At 37.7% G+C, this 20,113-nt stretch overlaps 1 protein-coding gene across 1 annotated transcript in view; it reads right to left on the reverse strand.

Moving 5' to 3' along the window:
- RGS22 (regulator of G protein signaling 22) overlaps nt 1-20,113 on the reverse strand; it is a gene marked incomplete at both ends in the record, with an annotated part of 92,338 nt that overhangs the window by 67,848 nt on the left and 4,377 nt on the right. Inside the window, 6 exons of the mRNA XM_083360333.1 lie at nt 1,464-1,532; nt 5,288-5,432; nt 7,611-7,776; nt 8,925-9,010; nt 11,575-11,802; nt 15,218-15,280. Of these exons, the coding sequence (XP_083216459.1) occupies nt 1,464-1,532; nt 5,288-5,432; nt 7,611-7,776; nt 8,925-9,010; nt 11,575-11,802; nt 15,218-15,280 (757 nt within the window). The remainder of the gene's footprint in view (nt 1-1,463; nt 1,533-5,287; nt 5,433-7,610; nt 7,777-8,924; nt 9,011-11,574; nt 11,803-15,217; nt 15,281-20,113) is intronic.

Consider the following 20,113-nt stretch of genomic DNA (forward strand, 5'->3'; position numbering starts at 1 on the left):
TAGGGAAGTGTGGGTTGTTTCCACTATTCTCCAAGCAAGTCCCACCACAACATAATATTTGGTGCTCTTTCTGCCCACAATTTTTGTTTATCTATTTTAATTTATACATCAAACTTCTTGACCTCCCATCCCCCTCATACAGGGGCTCTTTCCCACTATCTTTCCAGCAGTTTCCCACCCACACCCCTCTCGGCTGCTGTTGGTGTCACAGCCTGCCATATTCTACCCACCAACCAGCCAATAAGCCAACCAACCAATGTCTCCAATATCTCCCCTCTGTCTCCCTCCTCTGTTAATATTCTTAGGTTTGCCATCGCTTATCCTGGCACACAATTTTGCCTGGAACATAACATTTCCATTTTATGAACATAACATTTCATGAACAGGAAAAGGTACAGTTTTGCCCCCTGTATGGATCCAAAACACCCAAACTATGTTAGTTTGAAGCCAGTGTTTCTGTGTGGATACAAGGAGCTACAGTATCTTATTTATCTTTGGCTCCTCTTCTATATTTACCAAAAATCATGCAGCCCATAAACATAAATACTCATAAAAATCTTAAATTTGTAACGTATCTTCTCAAGGGAAAAATGTTTGTTAAAAAACCTTAATTTTAAGCCCCTTACACTTCATTTTTTCAATTCTGTGCTTACATTACAGCTGCAAGATTTTCCCGTCACATTACTATACTGTTCCTGAATAAACACAATGAAAGGACTTTTATGATATACATTCCTTAGGGATTAATTAAAGAACACCATGTAAGGAAAGCTAGGGGATTAATATGGACATGCTCGGTACTCTGTAAGTAAACGCAAGAATGCAAAAATACCACTTCCCTACATTTTTAGAGCAAGTACAATAAAAAGCAGAGTTTTTCTGCCATAATTTATAAACCAGTAATAATGAAGCTAGCATTACTGCAGCTACCTAACGTTGCAAAACAGAAAAATTTTGGTGGCACCATTTCTTAACTTTTCCAAATTCAAAACTTTGACTGAGAATGGAAGAAATGTTTTTTCTCCCAGAAGTCTCCTGGCTCCAGTCCCAACCTCAGCCCTCCTCAAATTTCAAAATGACTGTGGTTAGCACAATTTTAGTTCATTTTTGGTATTTTTTTTACCATTCAAGAATGGGAACAAGTGTCTTCTGAGAAGCCAACCATTGCTCTTGTAACCCATCAACACATCCCAAAATTCCGTCTTCCCAATTGTGATCTCAGTAGTGTTTGTTGCTCCATAGGAGAGGATTTAAAGCTGGTAAATTGTCTCTAGAAACATCTTGTTCCCATTCCCAGTTTTAAGGTGTAATTAATAAAAAAAGGAGCAAAATCAGTTGGCTCTGTCTTCTGAGTGACATGCCTGTTGCGATCCTTTGGAGCTTTGCAAGACTAAATTTTGCCTTAATGCCTCAAATTTTGTTCTTTCCTGCTGCAAATGCATCGTACAGCAAATACTACTTACCTGAGTGACCACTGCAAGTAGCAGCATTAACAATGGATGAAGAGCTATACAGTTCTTGAGACTTTATATCTGAAGATAAATGTACAATATAACATTGTTAGGAAAGAATTGGGAGGAAGAGGACAATAGATGGGTAGGAGAAGGAAATATGTCTATTACAGGGGAGAAAGGCTGGGTGACATCATGCAAAACCATGGGGTGAGAGGTATTATCAATATGCCGAACATATCCAACTTTACATCTCCATCCCTGGTGATCCAAGTAATGCTGTAGCTGCCCTATTATGGTTCCTGGAGGCTGTAGGGTTTGGATGGGGGACAACAGGCCTAGTCCCTGGTGTGATGGAGAGGCTGTGGGTTCAAAGGCCCCTGGGATTTGGGGATTTAATCATCCTTCATTCTGGATGGGGTTGCACTACTCCAGACAGACCCAGTACGCAATCTGGGGTTCTCCTGGACTCACAAATCCTGCTCTGAGCAGATGGCAGTCATGGCTAGAAGACTCTTTGCGTAACTTCATGTTGTATGCCAATTACATCCTTTTGTGAGACCCTGTGCATAGTCACTCATGCCCTGGTTATTTCTCAATTGGATTACTGCAACACACTCTGCATAGGGCTACTCTTGAAGAATATTCATAAGCTACAACTGGTACAGAACACTGCAGTGCAGATAGTTCTGGAGACCTCTCGGATGCAACATATGACACCAGTGAGATGCGAGCTGTATTGTTTGCCAGTTTGCTTCCAGGTCCAATTCCAGGTGATCATTACCTTTAGCCCTTTATGTCATGGTGTGGAAAATAACTGGAAGTAGCGAGGAAATTTAAAAATAAAAATATATATGCTTTTAGTGTTATCATGTAATCATATAATAATCATTTTATAATCAATTGCCTGAGTAGATGCTTTGAGTATATGGGGAAAAATACAAGCTTCAAGTGAAGGGAGGGGGAGAACAGGAGTTACTATGGGGCCCTGTGTGAGTCACCATCTAGGAATTGTTTTTAAGTACCTTCTGGTGCCTGGTACCCCTGGCAGGTGTAGAAGATGGGAGACATCTCTCCTCTAGAATTGATAAGCATGTACATACACTGTATGGTCTGAGTAAACAGGATAGTAGGAGAGGGATCTTATTAGTATAATGTAAGCAAACAGGGGCAGAGATAATGTATTCTGTTTAGGCACTTCTGATAGATTGTAACTTCCAAAGCCTAAGCCAATGGGGCCATGGGGGAGGAAATGGGGTGCCACAATAGGATGTATAATAATATATGATTTTGGAATTTGGGGTGTGGTTCAGTGCTTGGCTACATTGCATTGTTGCCTTCCTGAATCCACCACATTTGGCTTTGCAAACCGTTACTTTTTAGACTTTGTTGCGAAGTCTAATAAACTTCTATTTGCAACTCAAACAGAGTGGATTTCAATTTGTGACTATTGACAATGGGCCCAGAGTATCTGAGGAACCACCTTACCCTGTTGGACTTAACCCACTTCACTCGTTTCAGTGGAAAGGGCCTTCTTTGGATCTCATCAGTCAATTTCAGCTGGCGGGTTCCAGGAGAAAATCCTTTTCTGCTGTGGCCCCCAAATTCTGGAATGTTCTCCCATCACAGGTGAGATCTGACCCCACACTCCTGACCTTTCAGAAGAGCCTAAACATTTAGCTCTGCTGTTTGGCCTGGGGCCCCAACAGGGGCCCTCTACATTGGGGTGGTTCACAGGATAGAGAGGATTCTCATCATCTTCTCTTTTTCATTTTGATTTTTAACTTTCTATTCTAAACTTGAATTGTTTTTTGCACTTTTTAATCCTTATTATATTCTAAGCTGTCCAAAGTCACTGTATTAGTGAGATGGGTGGCATAGAAAGCCCAATAAATAAAATAAATACATAAATAGATCATTGCTGCAATAAACTATATTTCCCAAACTACTTCCATATTGCTGCCCCCAAATTACATAAAAATGTCTGTAAAGGTGAAATCATTAGCACGAGCTCATCTCAACAAAGGCTTTATTTCTTTATATTTATAAAATTACTAATTTTATTTATTCATTTATTTAAAACATTTGTGTAGCCACCCATCTTAAAGACCACCTGTGGGTGGCTTACAGCCAACACACACACACACACACACACATTATATATATATATATATATATATATATATATATATATATATATATATATATGTGTGTGTGTGTGTGTGTGTGTGTGTGTGTGTGTGTGTGTGTGTGTGTGTGTAAATTACTAACAAAGAATTAAAGGGAAACTGAGATGCATTTCTGACTCCTTAGTCGTCCTCAGTCAGCTATACCCTTCTGAGATTCGAACCTGGGCTGATTGTATACAAGGCAGTGTTATTTGCCTCTAAGCCACAAGGTCCCTCTCGCTCTGTTAGCTTTTTTTCTGCAAGGGAAGATATGTTTCAAATGTTAACTATTTAGATTACCTTGCTAGGCCCCAAACATGGGGCAAATCTTTATTTCCTGTTTTCAGCCTATCTTGAAGGCCATCAAACAGGCAGTAGTCACACCGGACAATTCATATATTTGTGTAAATTACTAACAAAGAATTAAAGGGAAACTGAGATGCATTTCTGACTCCTTAGTCGTCCTCAGTCAGCTATACCCTTCTGAGATTCGAACCTGGGCTGATTGCATACAAGGCAGCGTTATTTGCCTCTAAGCCACAAGGTCCCTCTCGCTCTGTTAGCTTTTTTTTCTGCAAGGGAAGATATGTTTCAAATGTTAACTATTTAGATTACCTTGCTAGGCCCCAAACATGGGGCAAATCTTTATTTCCTGTTTTCAGCCTATCTTGAAGGCCATCAAACAGGCAGTAGTCACACCGGACAATTCATATATTTGTGTAAATTACTAGCCTAGCAAGGTAATCTAAATAGTTAACATTTGAAACATATCTTCCCTTGCAGAAAAAAAAGCTAACAGAGCGAGAGGGACCTTGTGGCTTAGAGGCAAATAACACTGCCTTGTATGCAATCAGCCCAGGTTCGAATCTCAGAAGGGTATAGCTGACTGAGGACGACTAAGGAGTCAGAAATGCATCTCAGTTTCCCTTTAATTCTTTGTTAGTAATTTACACAAATATATGAATTGTCCGGTGTGACTACTGCCTGTTTGATGGCCTTCAAGATAGGCTGAAAACAGGAAATAAAGATTTGCCCCATGTTTGGGGCCTAGCAAGGTAATCTAAATAGTTAACATTTGAATATATATATATATATATATATATATATATATATATATATATATATATATATATATATATATATATATATATAAACAAACCATGATAAAACTAAAAAACAGAAAATCTGATGCTACATCTCACTTTCCTGATGCTATCTGCATTGTCATCTCACCCTGTCCTCATTCTATCCCTAATTGCATGTTTCCATGGAGGTTTCTCAATTAGTATCAGTAAGGTATGCACAACAGCTACATCATTTAGTATATAAACAATTACTACATTATGGCCTTCTTCCTAGATTAAGGTTCTCCATTAAGGCTGCACAGAAATAATAGTAGTTGTGATTAAGGAGAATTTATCTCACTTGTCCCTAAAAATTCATGAAAGGCAATCAACAAGTTCTTGCAAAGTGGTGAAAAGGAGAAAGAGAATAGGTTGAAGGACTCAGAAGAAAAATAATGTCCTTTTTTATAAAAAGATGAAATAGAACAAGTTGGAAAAAACAACACTGATAGACTGGTTGATTGATTTAGTTTGTAAGGCTGCCCAATTGTTCATCCATCCTTGTCTACCACCCTCACATATAATTTCCAATGGTTAATATTACCTTCACTTGTAGGCAATGACTTTGGAGGATCAGTTACAAAACGAACATGAGAAGATGTCACAGGACGGGTAATAGAATCAGTAGTGATCATGTTCTGACTTTGCTTGGCTAGGGTAAACCAATCCTGTGTCTGAGTAACAGTAGCCTATTGAATAAAACATTTGGTGGTTTATTTATAAATTAAATGGAGAAGACAAGTGGCAGATTTGAAAGGAGAAATGTTGGATACAAAAATCCAAAGGAATATGTGACATAAGGTAAGGAAATCATTTAAGTACACTATATCCCAATCAAGTCAAGTAAAAATAAATACAGTAAGTAGTTACCAATTAATACATTTATGCCATGGTTTCTATCAGGCAAAAATTAGCAATTCTGCTGCTCGTTATCAATAAAAAATGTTTTAATTAATTTTATTAATTTTTATCTCACTTATGCACCCAATAAACTGATATTCAGTCCAAAAGCCTTAGTGTAGTCAGAATGAAAACTGATAGGGTTTTTTTTTTCCCTCCAGGGCTATCTGATCTAATTGGAAAAGATCCCTGTTGTGTAGTGATTGAAATGTCCAGGATCCAAGCAAAAGAAAAAAGAGCAACTGTGTTTCATAACAATGTAAAAACTAGTCGACTTTAGAGTTATTGCAGGGATGAACTTTTTGTATGGAAGAACACAGTCACTTGTGGGTGCTCTCTTGGGAACTCTATTCCACGGTTGGAGAACCTGCATTTGTTAGTGGATGGGACGAAAGGGACAGGGCTACGGTTGTGCTGGTCCATCAGATTCTTTGCGCTCTTCTTTCTCACTTTTTCACATGTTCCCTTTTCTGCCCCTCTTCTTATAGTTAGAAAAGAGATTCAGTATTCACAATAACAGCTGGCACGGCAAAGAGAATTCCTCAGAGCCCCAAGTGGTAAAAGAGGAAGTAAAGAAGAAGAGGGAGACAGGTAGGGAAAAGAAGGTTGTCCTTTGATCCCCAACTGCCTCCTTTATAATACCCTCCTGGCATGAGAAGTTAACTTAAGATTTTTTTCCAAAGTTTGTCATGTAGACATTGAGGGAGGGAGGCTTCAGAACACTTGTGGTTCCTCTACGTTTTCTACTGTTAGTAGTGTGCCAGACTGAGGAAACCTTCCTTCAAAACTCTATTCAGCTAGGACAGGAGTGTCAAACTCAATTTCATTGAGGGCCGCATCAGCATTGCGGTTGCCCTCAGGGGGGGAGGGGAAGTATGGCCAGGGTGGGCGTGGCCTACTGGGTGGGTGTGGCTAGAGTGCATATGGCCTACTAGGTAGGCGTGGCCAGCTCTACATCGTTCGCATCAAGGGTGCCTATGGGGACCTGGGCAGGAGTGGGAGAGATCGGAGGGTCTCTGGCAGAAGGAGGGTCTCTGGGCCAGGGCCAAGGCAGTGGGGGCCGTTCCCTCACTGTTTCCAGGATGGCTTCGCGGGCCACATGAAACCACTTCGCGGGCCGGATCTGGCCCCCGGGCCTTGTGTTTGACATGTCTGAGCTAGGAAATCCCCAGGTAAGGATAGTGCCAGTCATTCTCTCTCATCTTAACACCTTCCTTAGGGTGGTAACATGAATAAAATAAACAGTAGGCAAGGCTTTTTTTCTCATAGAACGCTCAGAACGGAGTTCCGGCAACTTTTTTGGATGGAACCTTGTAGGGTAGGCAAGGCGGGTTGTATGACATGTGTGAGTTACAGCACCTTTTTCTTTTACAAAAAAAGCACTGACAGTAGGCATCAACTAGTGAGAAAATGGGAATATTAAGAAGGATACATTTATATTCCATGCCCCTCTACATCTCATTTTTTATTTAAAAAAATATCTTATTTACTGCTCTGTAATCTGAGACATACATTAAAACATACACAGCAATGAAAATGGATGCTTAAAAAAGACATAAAACCAAGTCAGCCAAATCCAAGGAGGAGGCACCACTCTACTATAAGAAATTTATAGGCTAATGCTACAGACAGAACTTTTGCTGCTGTCCTTGGAACATCCAAACATTGGTCACTTAAAAGAAAATACTGATCTCCTCGTATGATGAGGGAAATTAAAGTTCCTAATAATTTGGGGTTATAAATTCTGATAATGAATGTGCATGAAAGTGGGCATTTTAGTGAAATGTGAGATACAGATTCAGCCACTGTGTTTGAACATATACAGGTATGATTTTCATATGGGAGACTGTAATATCTTCTAGTTGTCACCCTGTCACACATCGACTTGAACCAGAGAGAAATAAACCTCCCACTTTTACTTTATTCTACACAGAATACTCTTATTTATAACACTCAATGTATTTTACCTGGCCAAGAGAAACGTAGAACCTTTTCATAATCAAGTCATCTTCACTTTCTTCAGGGCTTTCTATGGAAGGTGGACTTTTTGAGAACCAAGGATAATAGGTTTTGTCTATAACAAAACTGATCCCAGTTTTGCTCCATTCCACCTGTGAAATAAGTTTAGCTAATCTACAGGGAGGTGACAAATAGCATAAAGTAATTTAAGGTTACCCAGATAATATTAACATCAACAAAACTACTGCTCTTTTAAAGAAACCAAAACCTCAGAGACCTTGTCTTAATTCATTATGTCTATACAGTAATTTAATGCTATTCAGAGTTTAAATGTGTTGAAGGGTATCAGCAGACTTCAGATTAGGTTCATCTAGAAATCTGTCAAGAAAGTCACTCCTGCATTTAGGAACTAGCAGTAGAAACTTCAAGAGTCTTTCTTCCTGCTTTTTCAGGTTACTGGATTCTTTGCCATTCTTTTTCAAGCCTTGTCAATTGTAATGCATTTGTTCAAGATTTACACTATTGCTTTCTCTCTATCTCTTTGCCCTGAGCCGCATTGGATCCTTATCAGCTTCAGCCCTTACAGCTAGTCAGTATTGCTAGGGTGCAACCTGAAGACACTACATTTAATTGATCCAGATTTGTGAAGAAGCTACAGTCTTAGTTCTTCTGACCCCCACATGGTCTCACAGCTGAATCACTCATTTTTTAAAAATGAGATCCAGAACTCACATAGACTTATTTCACAGCTGCAGAACACCACTGGTTCATATTAAATGGTGCTTCACTTAAGGACACTCAGATCCATCTTGCAGTTATGGCTATTGAGCCAGGTACCACCTATTCTGTACCTATGCATTTGTTTTTTCCTGCCTAAGTGCTTTTCTCACCACTGAACTGCATCTTGTTATATGGACGGGGGAGGGGGGAAAGGACACAATATTTGCCAATAATATTTTCCCTGTAACAAAAGGATTATATTATGTCTTCCTTAAATGCTGCCAATACTTCCATTTTTAAGAGCAGATATATTAATATACTTACCAAATGAGGTAAAAATTTGGTAAAATGAGATATAATGCAAGATATGCTTAAATTAATCACAGTAATACTTAAATATAGACCATGACTTTTTAGTCACACATGATTGCTTATAAAAGTGACATAGTGAGAAGCTATAAAAATAATGTCAGTTTCATTGCTATTATTCTCATAAGCCATTAAAATTATATATATATGGCCCAAAAAATCCAGTTTTTGTTACTGTTTTTGAGAGAAACTTGCAGCTTTAAAACTTAGATTCTAATTAGAAGTCAAAATACCTGTATTCAAAGTAGCAATCGCTCTCTAAAAATGCTGGAAATCTTTTCTTTTTAATCCATTCAATAGCTTGTTCTCGGTTCAGACTCTAACAAAAGAAAATAATGTTCTTTAAGTTTTATTTAGGGACGTGGTGGCTCAGTGGGTTAGGACGCTGAGCTTGTCGATTAGAACATTGGCAGTTTGGCGGGTCAAATCCTGAGTGCCGCGTAACAGAGTGAGCGCCTGTTACTCGTCCCAGCTTCTGCCAACCTAGCAGTTCGAAAGCGTGTAAAAATGCAAGTAGAAAAATAGGGACCACTATGGTGGGAAGGTAACAGCGTTCCGTGCACCTTTGGCATCTAGTCATGCCGGCCACATGATCACGGAGACATCCTCGGACAAGCGTTAGCTCTTCAGCTTTGAAACGGAGATGAGCACCAGCCCCTAAAGTTGGAAACGACTAGCACGCATGTGCAGGGGAACCTTTACCTTTACCTTTTAAGTTTTATTTGCTGTATTATTAACAAAGAGGATGGTATAATCCAATAATTTCCAAACTCTTTGTAGGAGCTCAGCGGATCCTAGAAACATCACACAAGATATTTCATTACTCAACTAGGTAACATCATCAATGCTGCTTCTATCAAGCTGTGCAGTTAATTGGAGGTTTGTATCTGACACTGGTGGGCAGATCATGATCTAGTAGGCATTCACACAGAAAGAAATACTTGTTCTTTGGCTGAGGCTTGCCTAAATGCAAATTTATCCTATTTGCATGCTGTCTGAAGCATTTGATACCCATATGTGTACCTATAGAAGAGAATACTTGTAGGTCAGGGGTGCTTGGTGCTCTCATACTTGGTTGGTTTTTTTGCTGATGTTTCCCAACTAAAGAAAACCATCAGTGTAACATCATCAGTAGCACTGGTGACATTATCTAGTTGGGTAATGAAATGTCTGGAAGAAAACAACCAAGGTCAGAGAGCATCAAGAATCCCACAGTAAGAAAGACTGCTTGTCGGGATTCATTCCCTGAGCAAAACAATGCTCCCTAAGCAAAGGATGGAATCTGAAAAAAGATCTGTTTCTTAGAATTCATTTTTATGGAATTGTACTGGAATGATATCCTCTGGCATCCTGTGACATAAACATTCTGATCCTGCCATAAAATACGTTTTGATAGAGTAGCATAAAATTGTTCTTTCTTGCTAGAAGTTGTCTTTCCTCTTGTGGCTTACTGATAATGGTTTCTGGAAAGGCTGAACATGGCTTCTTTACTTTAGCCAGTATTTCTGGATGTAATCAAATACATTTGTACTTATTTATGCTCAAAACAAATTCCATGCTTTTGTCTCTGTATCCATGAGAAAATAAGACATGCCAAAGTCATATTTCTCATATTAGTGGAAACAGCTTCCAAGATATCTTGTCCATTTAAAAGGGAAAGTTATGTTGCCTCCTATATTGTATTCATTATTCTTCATTTAGGATTGCACTATATTTTTATTGTTATAGTTCAATATTCCCAAACCTGGCGTTGTTAAATGTTTTGCAATTACAGTTTTCAGGATTTCTAGCAATGATTTGACTAGATTAGCTGAGAATGCTGGGAACTGCATATCCAAGACATCAGGAGCTAAGAAAGGCAGTGATAATTGTTTAGCTTAATATTGCTCAACATTGGTGACTTTCAGTCTTTAAGTGTGGATTTCAACTAGCAGAATGCCCCAACCAGTATGCAGGCTGCAGAATTCTGGGTGTTGAAGTCCACACTTCTTAAAGCAGCCAAGTTGAGAAACACGTTTAGATAGTGAAATTCATGCATATGTGAAGTTTGAATGGAGGGAAGGAAAGTCATAATAAATGGAATTATTTTTTTTGCTTCCATGCTTGAACAAAGCCCACACGCACCTACCCACCCACATATACTCTTTTGGCAATAATGTGCAAAAATTTTGGTTTCAATTTTCAATCTTCACATAATCCCATTTTTAATTTGAAATGGCCCATGTCACAAATACATATTGGGTTCCCTAAATATTCTAAAAAATAATTCAAGTTAGAATTCCAAATGGTTGAATTTAACTTTTTGCACAGGACTTATTAATGGCTCTTTCCACATGAGTGCATTTTCCAAGGATGACAGGGTCCTTAAAAACATATGGAATATACAGTTAGACATGTATAGAACCAGACAATGTCACATATACAACAACAATATAGTACAAATTACACAAAATATGTAATCTGCATCAAGGATATCACAATGCATGACATCATCAAGGCTTATAATCAAATGTTATTGGCAAACATATAAACTCAGACTTCTAGATTTACTCACAGAAGTCAGGGTGGGAACGGGAGCGGATCCCTACTCACTGATATTCAATACAACTTTCTTACCAGGATGGCCATAAATGTGGGTTAAGTTTTAATTACTCCTTTTGAAGGAGCTATGCTTCTAAGAAAGACAGTACCCTTGAAACCTAGCAACTTTTTAAACACCTGGTACAATCAGAGGAATCACTGTAAGATCAAAAGTTTTTAACATCAATCTGATTAATTAAATATGGAGCCCCAATTAATACAGCAAGATTTCAGAGTTGGTTGTATATCATATTCCCATGACTGCTTCTTAAAGGCAGAATAATAACACCAATTTATTCTTACCATGGTTGAATAATTTGGATTAAAACTGAAGGCCGAGGAAGGGGGAGTGCTAATATCTTTAGAAAAAGAGGTTTGTATCTTTGTCTGCCTTGTAACATCATAAATGGGATTTCGAGGTTTCTGTTCCCGAAGCATTTGCTTTAGCTGGTTTTCCATGCACTGTGGGACATCACTAGCAACTTCGAAAATTCCAAAATCAGAATTAAATTGAATTGGTTCTGCAAATGTCTGTAAACATGAAAAGTGAAAGATTAGGATTCAGAAATAGCACCACACTGAAGAGATATGATCTAACCATGCATTTTATGAATAAACTGATGGCCTGCTTGTATTCCTCTTAAACTATCTGATAGTTTAATTTTAGAGGGTTTCCCCCCTCTTAACTATACTTTTATATCCCTGGGCTTTGTTTTTCTAACATTCTGAAACAGTGATTTCTGCCTATTTAAAAAATAACATGTCCATTATTAATGCCATTCGGTAGAGGCACAGAGAAATTAATGCATGTTCACAGTTATTACGCCGATTCAAGCTCCTTCCATTTAACCCATTCAGCAGTAATTGAAGTGTTTTTTCATAAAAAAAAGGGGAAATATGACTGCAACCTTTTAGCATTCCTGTAGCTGACAGAAAATGTGCCGATAAGTACATTTTTAAAAACTGTTGAACCTTCCCCAAACGGTAGAATTTACCACTATTCTCTGAGCTAACTGACAACATTGTGCTCTGTCTGATGAGAGGAAAAAGCTCACAGATTCTTCTTGGCAGGGAAAATAAAACAGTGATAAGAAGTAACTATCAATTTCCTGCCTTTTCCTGACTGCTTAAGTTAGCTGCCTGAAGTAGCTCCTTCTTTCTTTGTTGAATTGGCCTTGAGATAACAAAGTTATTATTCATAAGTATCATAAATTTGTGATTGCTAACATTTCTTGGGGGGAAAATATGCAATGCACTAATATCAAGCCAAACTTTCTGTTTTTATTTAAATTGGAGGGAATACAAATTAAAATAACAAAATAATAAACTTTTAATTCCAAATCATTGAAGATATGCTAGTTTATGTGAATATGTGAACAAAGCATGTAAATTCTACAATCTGGAACTATTTTAACAGATGCTAGATAATTTTAGTTATGTGTTATTTATATAGAAAACTAACCAAGGATAACATTAATTAATCACTTGTATCTATTTTTAATTTCAACTCTGGCAATGGAGCCCAAAGACCCATTTTCCAAAATGCATTCCAATTAATTAAATTGAAAACATCTGGATCTTCTAATGTAATAAAACAGATGCCAATAGCAATGTTTTAAATATAAACTGTATTGTCATCTTGGATGCTTGACTACCAATCAATTATAAGGTATATAAAGGGATGGAATGAAAAAACTAATAGTCTTCGCCAATAAGCCTAGGCCAAACTACTAAGTTAATCAAAGGCATATGTTTCAATCCAACAAGTGACTTCATTTTTCTGAATCCGATCCTACATAGGCAAGGAAGCTCGGAGCATGGGTGGTGTCATATTTGACATCTCAGAGCTCTGAACATATGCTGACCAGTTGAATCCAATTCTTCCCCTTCACTACAGCTGATGCAAACTGCAATCACCTGCAATCAACATTGCAAGATGGAGGGAAATATTTGTTGGTCAAACCTACTCCTTATTTTAAAAAATCATGTGGTACCTCATGCATGTGCATAAAATAAGCAATATATTATAAATGTACATACAATAATCATGAGTTACCGTCTTCTGATTTAGTCAAACATGATCCCACCACATATTTAGTAGAACATATACTGAAAGGTCTGCAACATGTGCTGTGATTAGGATTCATTCAGATTCATTCCTGTGCTCTGCTTCTAGATAATAAGATTGTTAAGAGGCAGAAGCAAAGTGTGCAAAAAGACCAAATTACTGAGGAGCAGTGAAGAAATAGGGTACAATATTTGAGCAATGACTCCACTATCTCTAATCTATATATGAGGAGTCAAACTACATTTAATCAAATAGTGATGATACAAAAACATGCTTGGAGGTATGCTAAGATCATTCCCACAATTTGGGTCCCTACAATTGCTTTGACAGTAAGTCCCACCAAGGCCAACTAAATGCAGCTAATAATAATGGATTGAGGAAGTGATAATCTTGGGTATCTGAAGGACACTAGACTGAAAAGCATACTATGGTATTATTTCATATTACTTATCTATTTACCTATTCATTCATTTATTTCTATGCTGCTCTTCTTCTTGAGAGAGGTACGAAAAGGACAAAACCATCAAGAATTGGATCAACAATTCTGTTTTCTATAACAGCTAGAAAATGAACAGGTAGGCATTCCGTTCTTCTTTAAGACAGCATGGCGGCCAGTTATATTTTGTGTTGTTTGTGTGTGTGTGTGTGTGTGTGTGTGTGTGTGTGTGTGTTAGACTATTGTATTATAGAATCAGTGTGCTGTCCCTGAAAAGGTCTACTCTGTGCTATTTACACTGTGATCTGATTCAACCACAAAATGTTTTATATTAGGTATGTTCTATCTCTCATCAGTTTCTTTCCTCATTGTGCCTGGACTATTCTGCATTGAGTTTTAAGGAAGCATATAATGAAAACATTTTACTGCTAATTATATGTATATATTAAATATATATTTACAATTTCAGATGTACATAGATATATATTATAAATCTAATTAAAATTCACATTTCCAAAATGAATGGAGGATATATTAAAATGGAAATGATAACTTCTGAGCTGAGAAATCTGAATGGTTCCAACCAGCACATTAGCCAACAATATACTGTATGAATTTGGTCAGTTTGTACTGGAGTTGTCAAAAATAAAATTCAAGTGTTGACATTTGATATAATTCATAACAAAGAAGTATTTAAGGGCTACTTCTGTAGCTTAGTAGTAGACCATCTATTGGCTGGCTGCATAAAACAAAAGTGCCAATTTGCAGGATGATTTCCAACATTGCAATACATCAGAAACATTTCTTTTATTGAAAGATTTTCTTGCAGTAAGGTGAACAATTAATAGCATGAAATATTTTTACTTTAACCTTTTCCCTATATATCAATTATTATGCCTGGGTCATGTTTTCAGGTAACAGTCACATAAGCATAACAAAGTTAAAGAACCAAACTGTAATCAATTTTCACTGGCATTACCCTAAATAATTTCTATGATGAGCTTCAGCAAAATAAAACTGGACATATCAAACACTCCATATCAAAGTTGAATAGAGCAAACTCTCCTGAGAAAACCTAGTGATGATTAGGTCAACAATTCTCAGCAGATATCCTTAAAAGAACAACAGTTAGTTTTGGCTTTTCCATTCATTGCAGCACTGTTGTCTTAACTAAGACATTTGTTTCCAGCATGATAATTACTATAAAACATTCTTCTGAGGGAGTTTCCTGTAAGGCTTCCACTTTATATACTGATACTCTGGGAAGATGGTTTAGGATCTACAATGATGGGCAGGCAAGCAAGAGGAGCTTGGTAAGTAGGCCAGAATATATTGTATGACATATATTTTATATATAAGCATATATTGTAACAATCAATTCAACCAATTTTATTGTGATAACTATAATGAATATGTGTTTCAGCAAAATTTATCATACTTACTGGGAGACTCAAAAATTCATTGAAGAAATCTACAAGTATGTTGTCAGTTGCTAAATACTCTTCCTGTAAGAACAGAGAAAGACAAAAACATGTTATATGATGTAATATGTGGGAATAAGAACAGTTCTTCTTATTCTAGAAGTAATTAAGAGTTTCCAGCATTCCTGCAGAATCAGATTCTGGCTCATGTCAGGTCAGATTGTGGTCCACCTAGATGAGCATTGCCAGACTAATAATATTCAGCTAATCTGGTAGATTCTTCAGCTGACTGGAGCCCCAAGTCAAGGCCTTCTCTATCATTTGTTGCCTGATCCATTTACAAATAACCATCCCTAACTAATGGTACTTTCCCAACAGAGAAGCAGAAGAATCGTTCTCAAGCCAGCCTAATTCCAGTGAAAGTAAATCATTACTCTTCCAGTTAAGGATATTGGAATCTTTATCACTGGATGATTATATTCCATTATATTACATCCAGCTGTGCCTCCAGGTTGAGTATTTTGGCTGGGGAATAAAGGGAGCTAAACATCAAAACATCTGGAGTGGTAATATATTTGGATTCATCTCCTTTATTGGCAGCTTCAGCTACATTTCCCTTAAGTTCTATGATTTGGGATACATTGGTTTTGTAACTTTATGAACTCTACCTGTTCAGCTTTCCATTTCCAATTTGGTTACCAACTTAAGGACATTTAAGCTTAGACTTAGGTACAACAGCCATCCTTCCTCAACATGACTCTGATATCTCCAATGTAAATTAAGACCTGTTGCATTAGGTAGTGATTTGGAAGAGGACAAATCTTAGCAAACCTCTAAAATTAATGGGGAGTGAGCAGCAGCACCTTTCAAATAAATTAGAAGCCTCCCGTTGGCAGTGAGCTTAGTCTTAGTGTTTCGAAGACTTTGTGTGAAAAATGTTATTAAAAACAGGTTACTGTCTCCTATAGCATATTTCACATTTCATCAGTCATAGTGGGCTGATGACAACACTGTAAATGACAGGATATGACCAATAAAGAAGAATGTTAATGGCTTTACTGGCACAAGCAGTCCATAGAAAACAAAACCCCTATTAGTTAGGAAATTCAAAGCTGTGTTATTTGCCCATGTGTTATTTGCCCATGTTATTGAAAATACCAATTGTGAACTTTTTCAATTTTATGACATTATCCATATGGCTTTCAAAATTGTGTGGGTGTGTATGTGCATTTGAGTCAGAACTGACTCCTAGCAAGTGCCTGGAAAAATCCCTGGTTTTCTTGGCAAGATTTTTTTCAGAAGTGGTTTGTAATTTTATTTTTAATCTGAAAAACTTTACAATTTTCTATAAGCCTTATCTTAGTATTTCCCTTTATTATTTAATCTACTTTTATGATTCCCTTTGTAATAGTACTAGCTTCAGAATAATGTAAATTTTAGGGAAGCAAATCCCAAATGTTAGAATACATCTCAAGACAGAAAAAAGTCCACATTTCATATTTAACACAATGAATTAACAGCCAAATGTTTATTCTTAAATTTTTAAACTTTATGAAAATCCTGATTGAATAATAATTGAATATTCAACATTCACTGAATAATGAATATTGTTAAAAATGTATGTATTTGATAAGGATACAAATCTGAGCTTCAGAAACACAGATAACCAATAGATGGCAATAAATAGAAACATAAATTATAAATCAGTTACTGCCATCTAGTGGATATTTGGATTTTTTGCAGCAGGAGATCTTCCCCAGCTTTACTGAATATGCAACAAGTCCATATTGGTGCTATGCATATGTGTTGCTGTAATGTCAACAGCAATTTTGGTGAGATATTATCAGGAATAACAATGCAGGAAAAATACCTTTCCCATGATAAGAGCCAGCCGTGAATCTCTTTCCCATTAAAGAAATAAATCCAGTTCATGGTTTTCCTATTTACTATATGATTCTTCGTTGGAAATGTTCAGACAGTAGTAGCACTGTGAATATGTGAGGTGAAGGAAATCTGTATAAAGATGGCCCCCTTTAGCAATTATACATGTAGAGGAGTCAGTGCAATCAAGGGCAGCTGGTTTTTATTGCTTGCCCCACCTCAAGATCCTTTAGTTTTCCTCTACAAGGCAAAAGCTCATACACTCTACATACATGCATCTAAAGCAGACATGTCAAACACAAGGCCCGGGGGCCAGATCCGGCCCGCGAAGTGGTTTCATGTGGCCCGCGAAGCCATCCTGGAAACAGTGAGGGAACGGCCCCCACTGCCTTGGCCCTGGCCCAGAGACCCTCCTCCTGCCAGAGACCCTCAGATCTGTCCCACTCCTGCCCAGGCCCCCATAGGCACCCTTGATGCAAATGATGTAGAGCTGGCCACGCCCACCCAGTAGGCCATATGCACTCTAGCCACACCCACCCAGTAGGCCACGCCCACCCAGGCCACACCCACCCAGCCCCCTGAGGGCAACCGCAGTGCTGATGCGGCCCTCAATGAAATTGAGTTTGACATGCCTGATCTAAAGTAAGACATTTGCACAGCCTAAGCATTGATTCCACTCCACAGTTTTTTATTTAGAAAAAATATTTCTTGCTTATAAGTCATTTTCCACTAAGCCAGGGGTCGGCAACCTCGGCTCTTTTATGACTCGTGGACTTCAACTCCCAGAATTCCGCTGGCTCAGGAATTCTGGGAGTTGAAGTCCACGAGTCATAAAAGAGCCGAGGTTGCCGACCCCTGCACTAAGCAGTATTTCTCGACCTTGGCAACTGTAGGATGTGTAGACTTCAATTCCCAGAATTCTCCACCCAGCATGATGGAGAGACATATTTAACCAGCCTGTGAGACATATTTCATAGTCAACTCTACTGGTTTTAAATCTTTGGAAAACCTAATTTGTTTTCAGTGCTAGCTGTGGAAATATCAGCTTTTGTTTCATTAATGCCCAGTTAACAAAAAGATACATATGCATGTAGTCTTTTGGACATATAGGAGTCCTTGACTCACAACCATTCATTTAGTGAGTGTGAGAAGTTACAAGGGCACTGAAAAGAGTGAGTTATGACCTTTTTTCACACTTATGATCTTTGCAATATTGCCATAGTCACATGATCAAAACTCAGACACTTGGCAACTGGCATGTATTTATAATGGTTCCAATGTCCCAGGGTCATGTGATCACTTTTTGTAACCTCCTGACAAGTGAAGTCAATGGGGGAGCCAGATTCACCTAACAACCATGTTACTAACTTAACAACTGCTGCAAGAAAGGTCATAATATGGGGCAAGTCCATTTAACAATTGTCTTGCTTAGCAACAGAAATTTTGGACTGAATTGTGACCTAAGTCAAGGACTATCTGTAATCCATTTATGCATATAAATCTTGGGCTGTAATCCTCTATCTATTTATGTGGCTATATGTTGCAATACAATTGGACTTCTTAGATTTTCAACATTCTTGTGCTTTCTTGAACACTATTAGATTTAGCAGAGCTGTTTATTATCCCAAATATCCAAAGAAGCACTTATTTCTCTACTATTTCTGTTTCCCTACTATTTTGTATATAACAATGTTGCTGCTCTGAAAAGATGCACAATTGGTTTAAGTAAAATTGCTGATATACTTTTAACTTACTAGAACAGATAAAAGGAGTATATTTTAACTTCAGATAATGAAAACAATGTTTTGTGAATATATGAAACTGCAGCAATACTACTACCTAAAACTTTTCACTTGTATCTTTAAAATGTAAAATATATTAAGCTTTTTCTTGTTCCTAACTCCTTGTAAGGCATGGATCGTATTGTACAGTAACAAAGATATTTCTTCCACAAAATTGATTTGCTCACTCTTAGTATCCTGATAATCATGTATAAATCTTAACTTGGCTGCCAGCTAGAATGCAAACCTCTGCCAGAAAGTTGTGTGCTGATTTATAATCAAGTAACTCACCTACTTTGACAATTCAGTACATTTTTCTTCAATTCCAGATTGCCTCCTATAGGCAGAGCCAAACTGAACTAAACTTGTTCTGGAAATATGGTCAAATTATTTTGTCCTAAATAATGCATACTTTGTCAGAGCGAAAAGAAGCACATTCTTGAATGAGGATGAAATGATAGGAATAGAATAGAATAGAATAGAATAGAATAGAATAGAATAGAATAGAATAGAATAGAATAGAATAGAATAGAATAGAATAGAATAGAATAGAATAGAATAGAATAGAATAGAATAGAATAGAATAGAATAGAATTGGAATGGACCTTGGAGGTCTTCTAGTCCAGCCCCCCACTCAAGCAGGAGAACCTATATCATCTCAGACAAGTGATTGTCAAGCCTACTCTTAAAAATCTCCAGTGATGGGGTGCCCATGATTTCCAAAGGCAAGCTGTTCCACTGGTTAATTGTCCTGTCAGGAAGTTTCTCCTTAATTCCAGGTTGCTTCTCTCTTTGATCAGTTTCCAAACATAGTTTCTTGTCCTGCCCTCTGGTGCTTTGATGAATAACATGACCCCCCCTCTTCTTTGTGGCAGCCCCTCAAGTACTGGAAAACTGCTATCATATCTCCCATATTTCTTCTTTTCTTTAGACTAGTGAGATCCAAGTCGTGCAACCATTCTTTGTATGTTTTAGTTTCCAGGTCTTTGATCAGCTTAGTTGCTCTTCTCTGGATCTTTTTTGTGATATGGTGACCAAAATTGGCTGCAGTATTCCAGGTGTGGTCTTACTAGGGTTTTATAAAGCGGTACTAATACTTTGTATGATGTTGATTCTATGCCTCTGTTTATACAACCCAGGATTGTATTATCTTTTTTGGCTGCTGCTGCACACTGTTGGCTCATAGTCAAGTGATCGTCTACTATGACTCCAAGGTCCCTCTCACAGTTTCTGTTTTTAAGCCAGGTCTCACCCA

Source organism: Vipera ursinii, assembly GCF_947247035.1.
Source record: "Vipera ursinii genome assembly, chromosome: 3".
NCBI lineage: Eukaryota > Metazoa > Chordata > Lepidosauria > Squamata > Viperidae > Vipera > Vipera ursinii.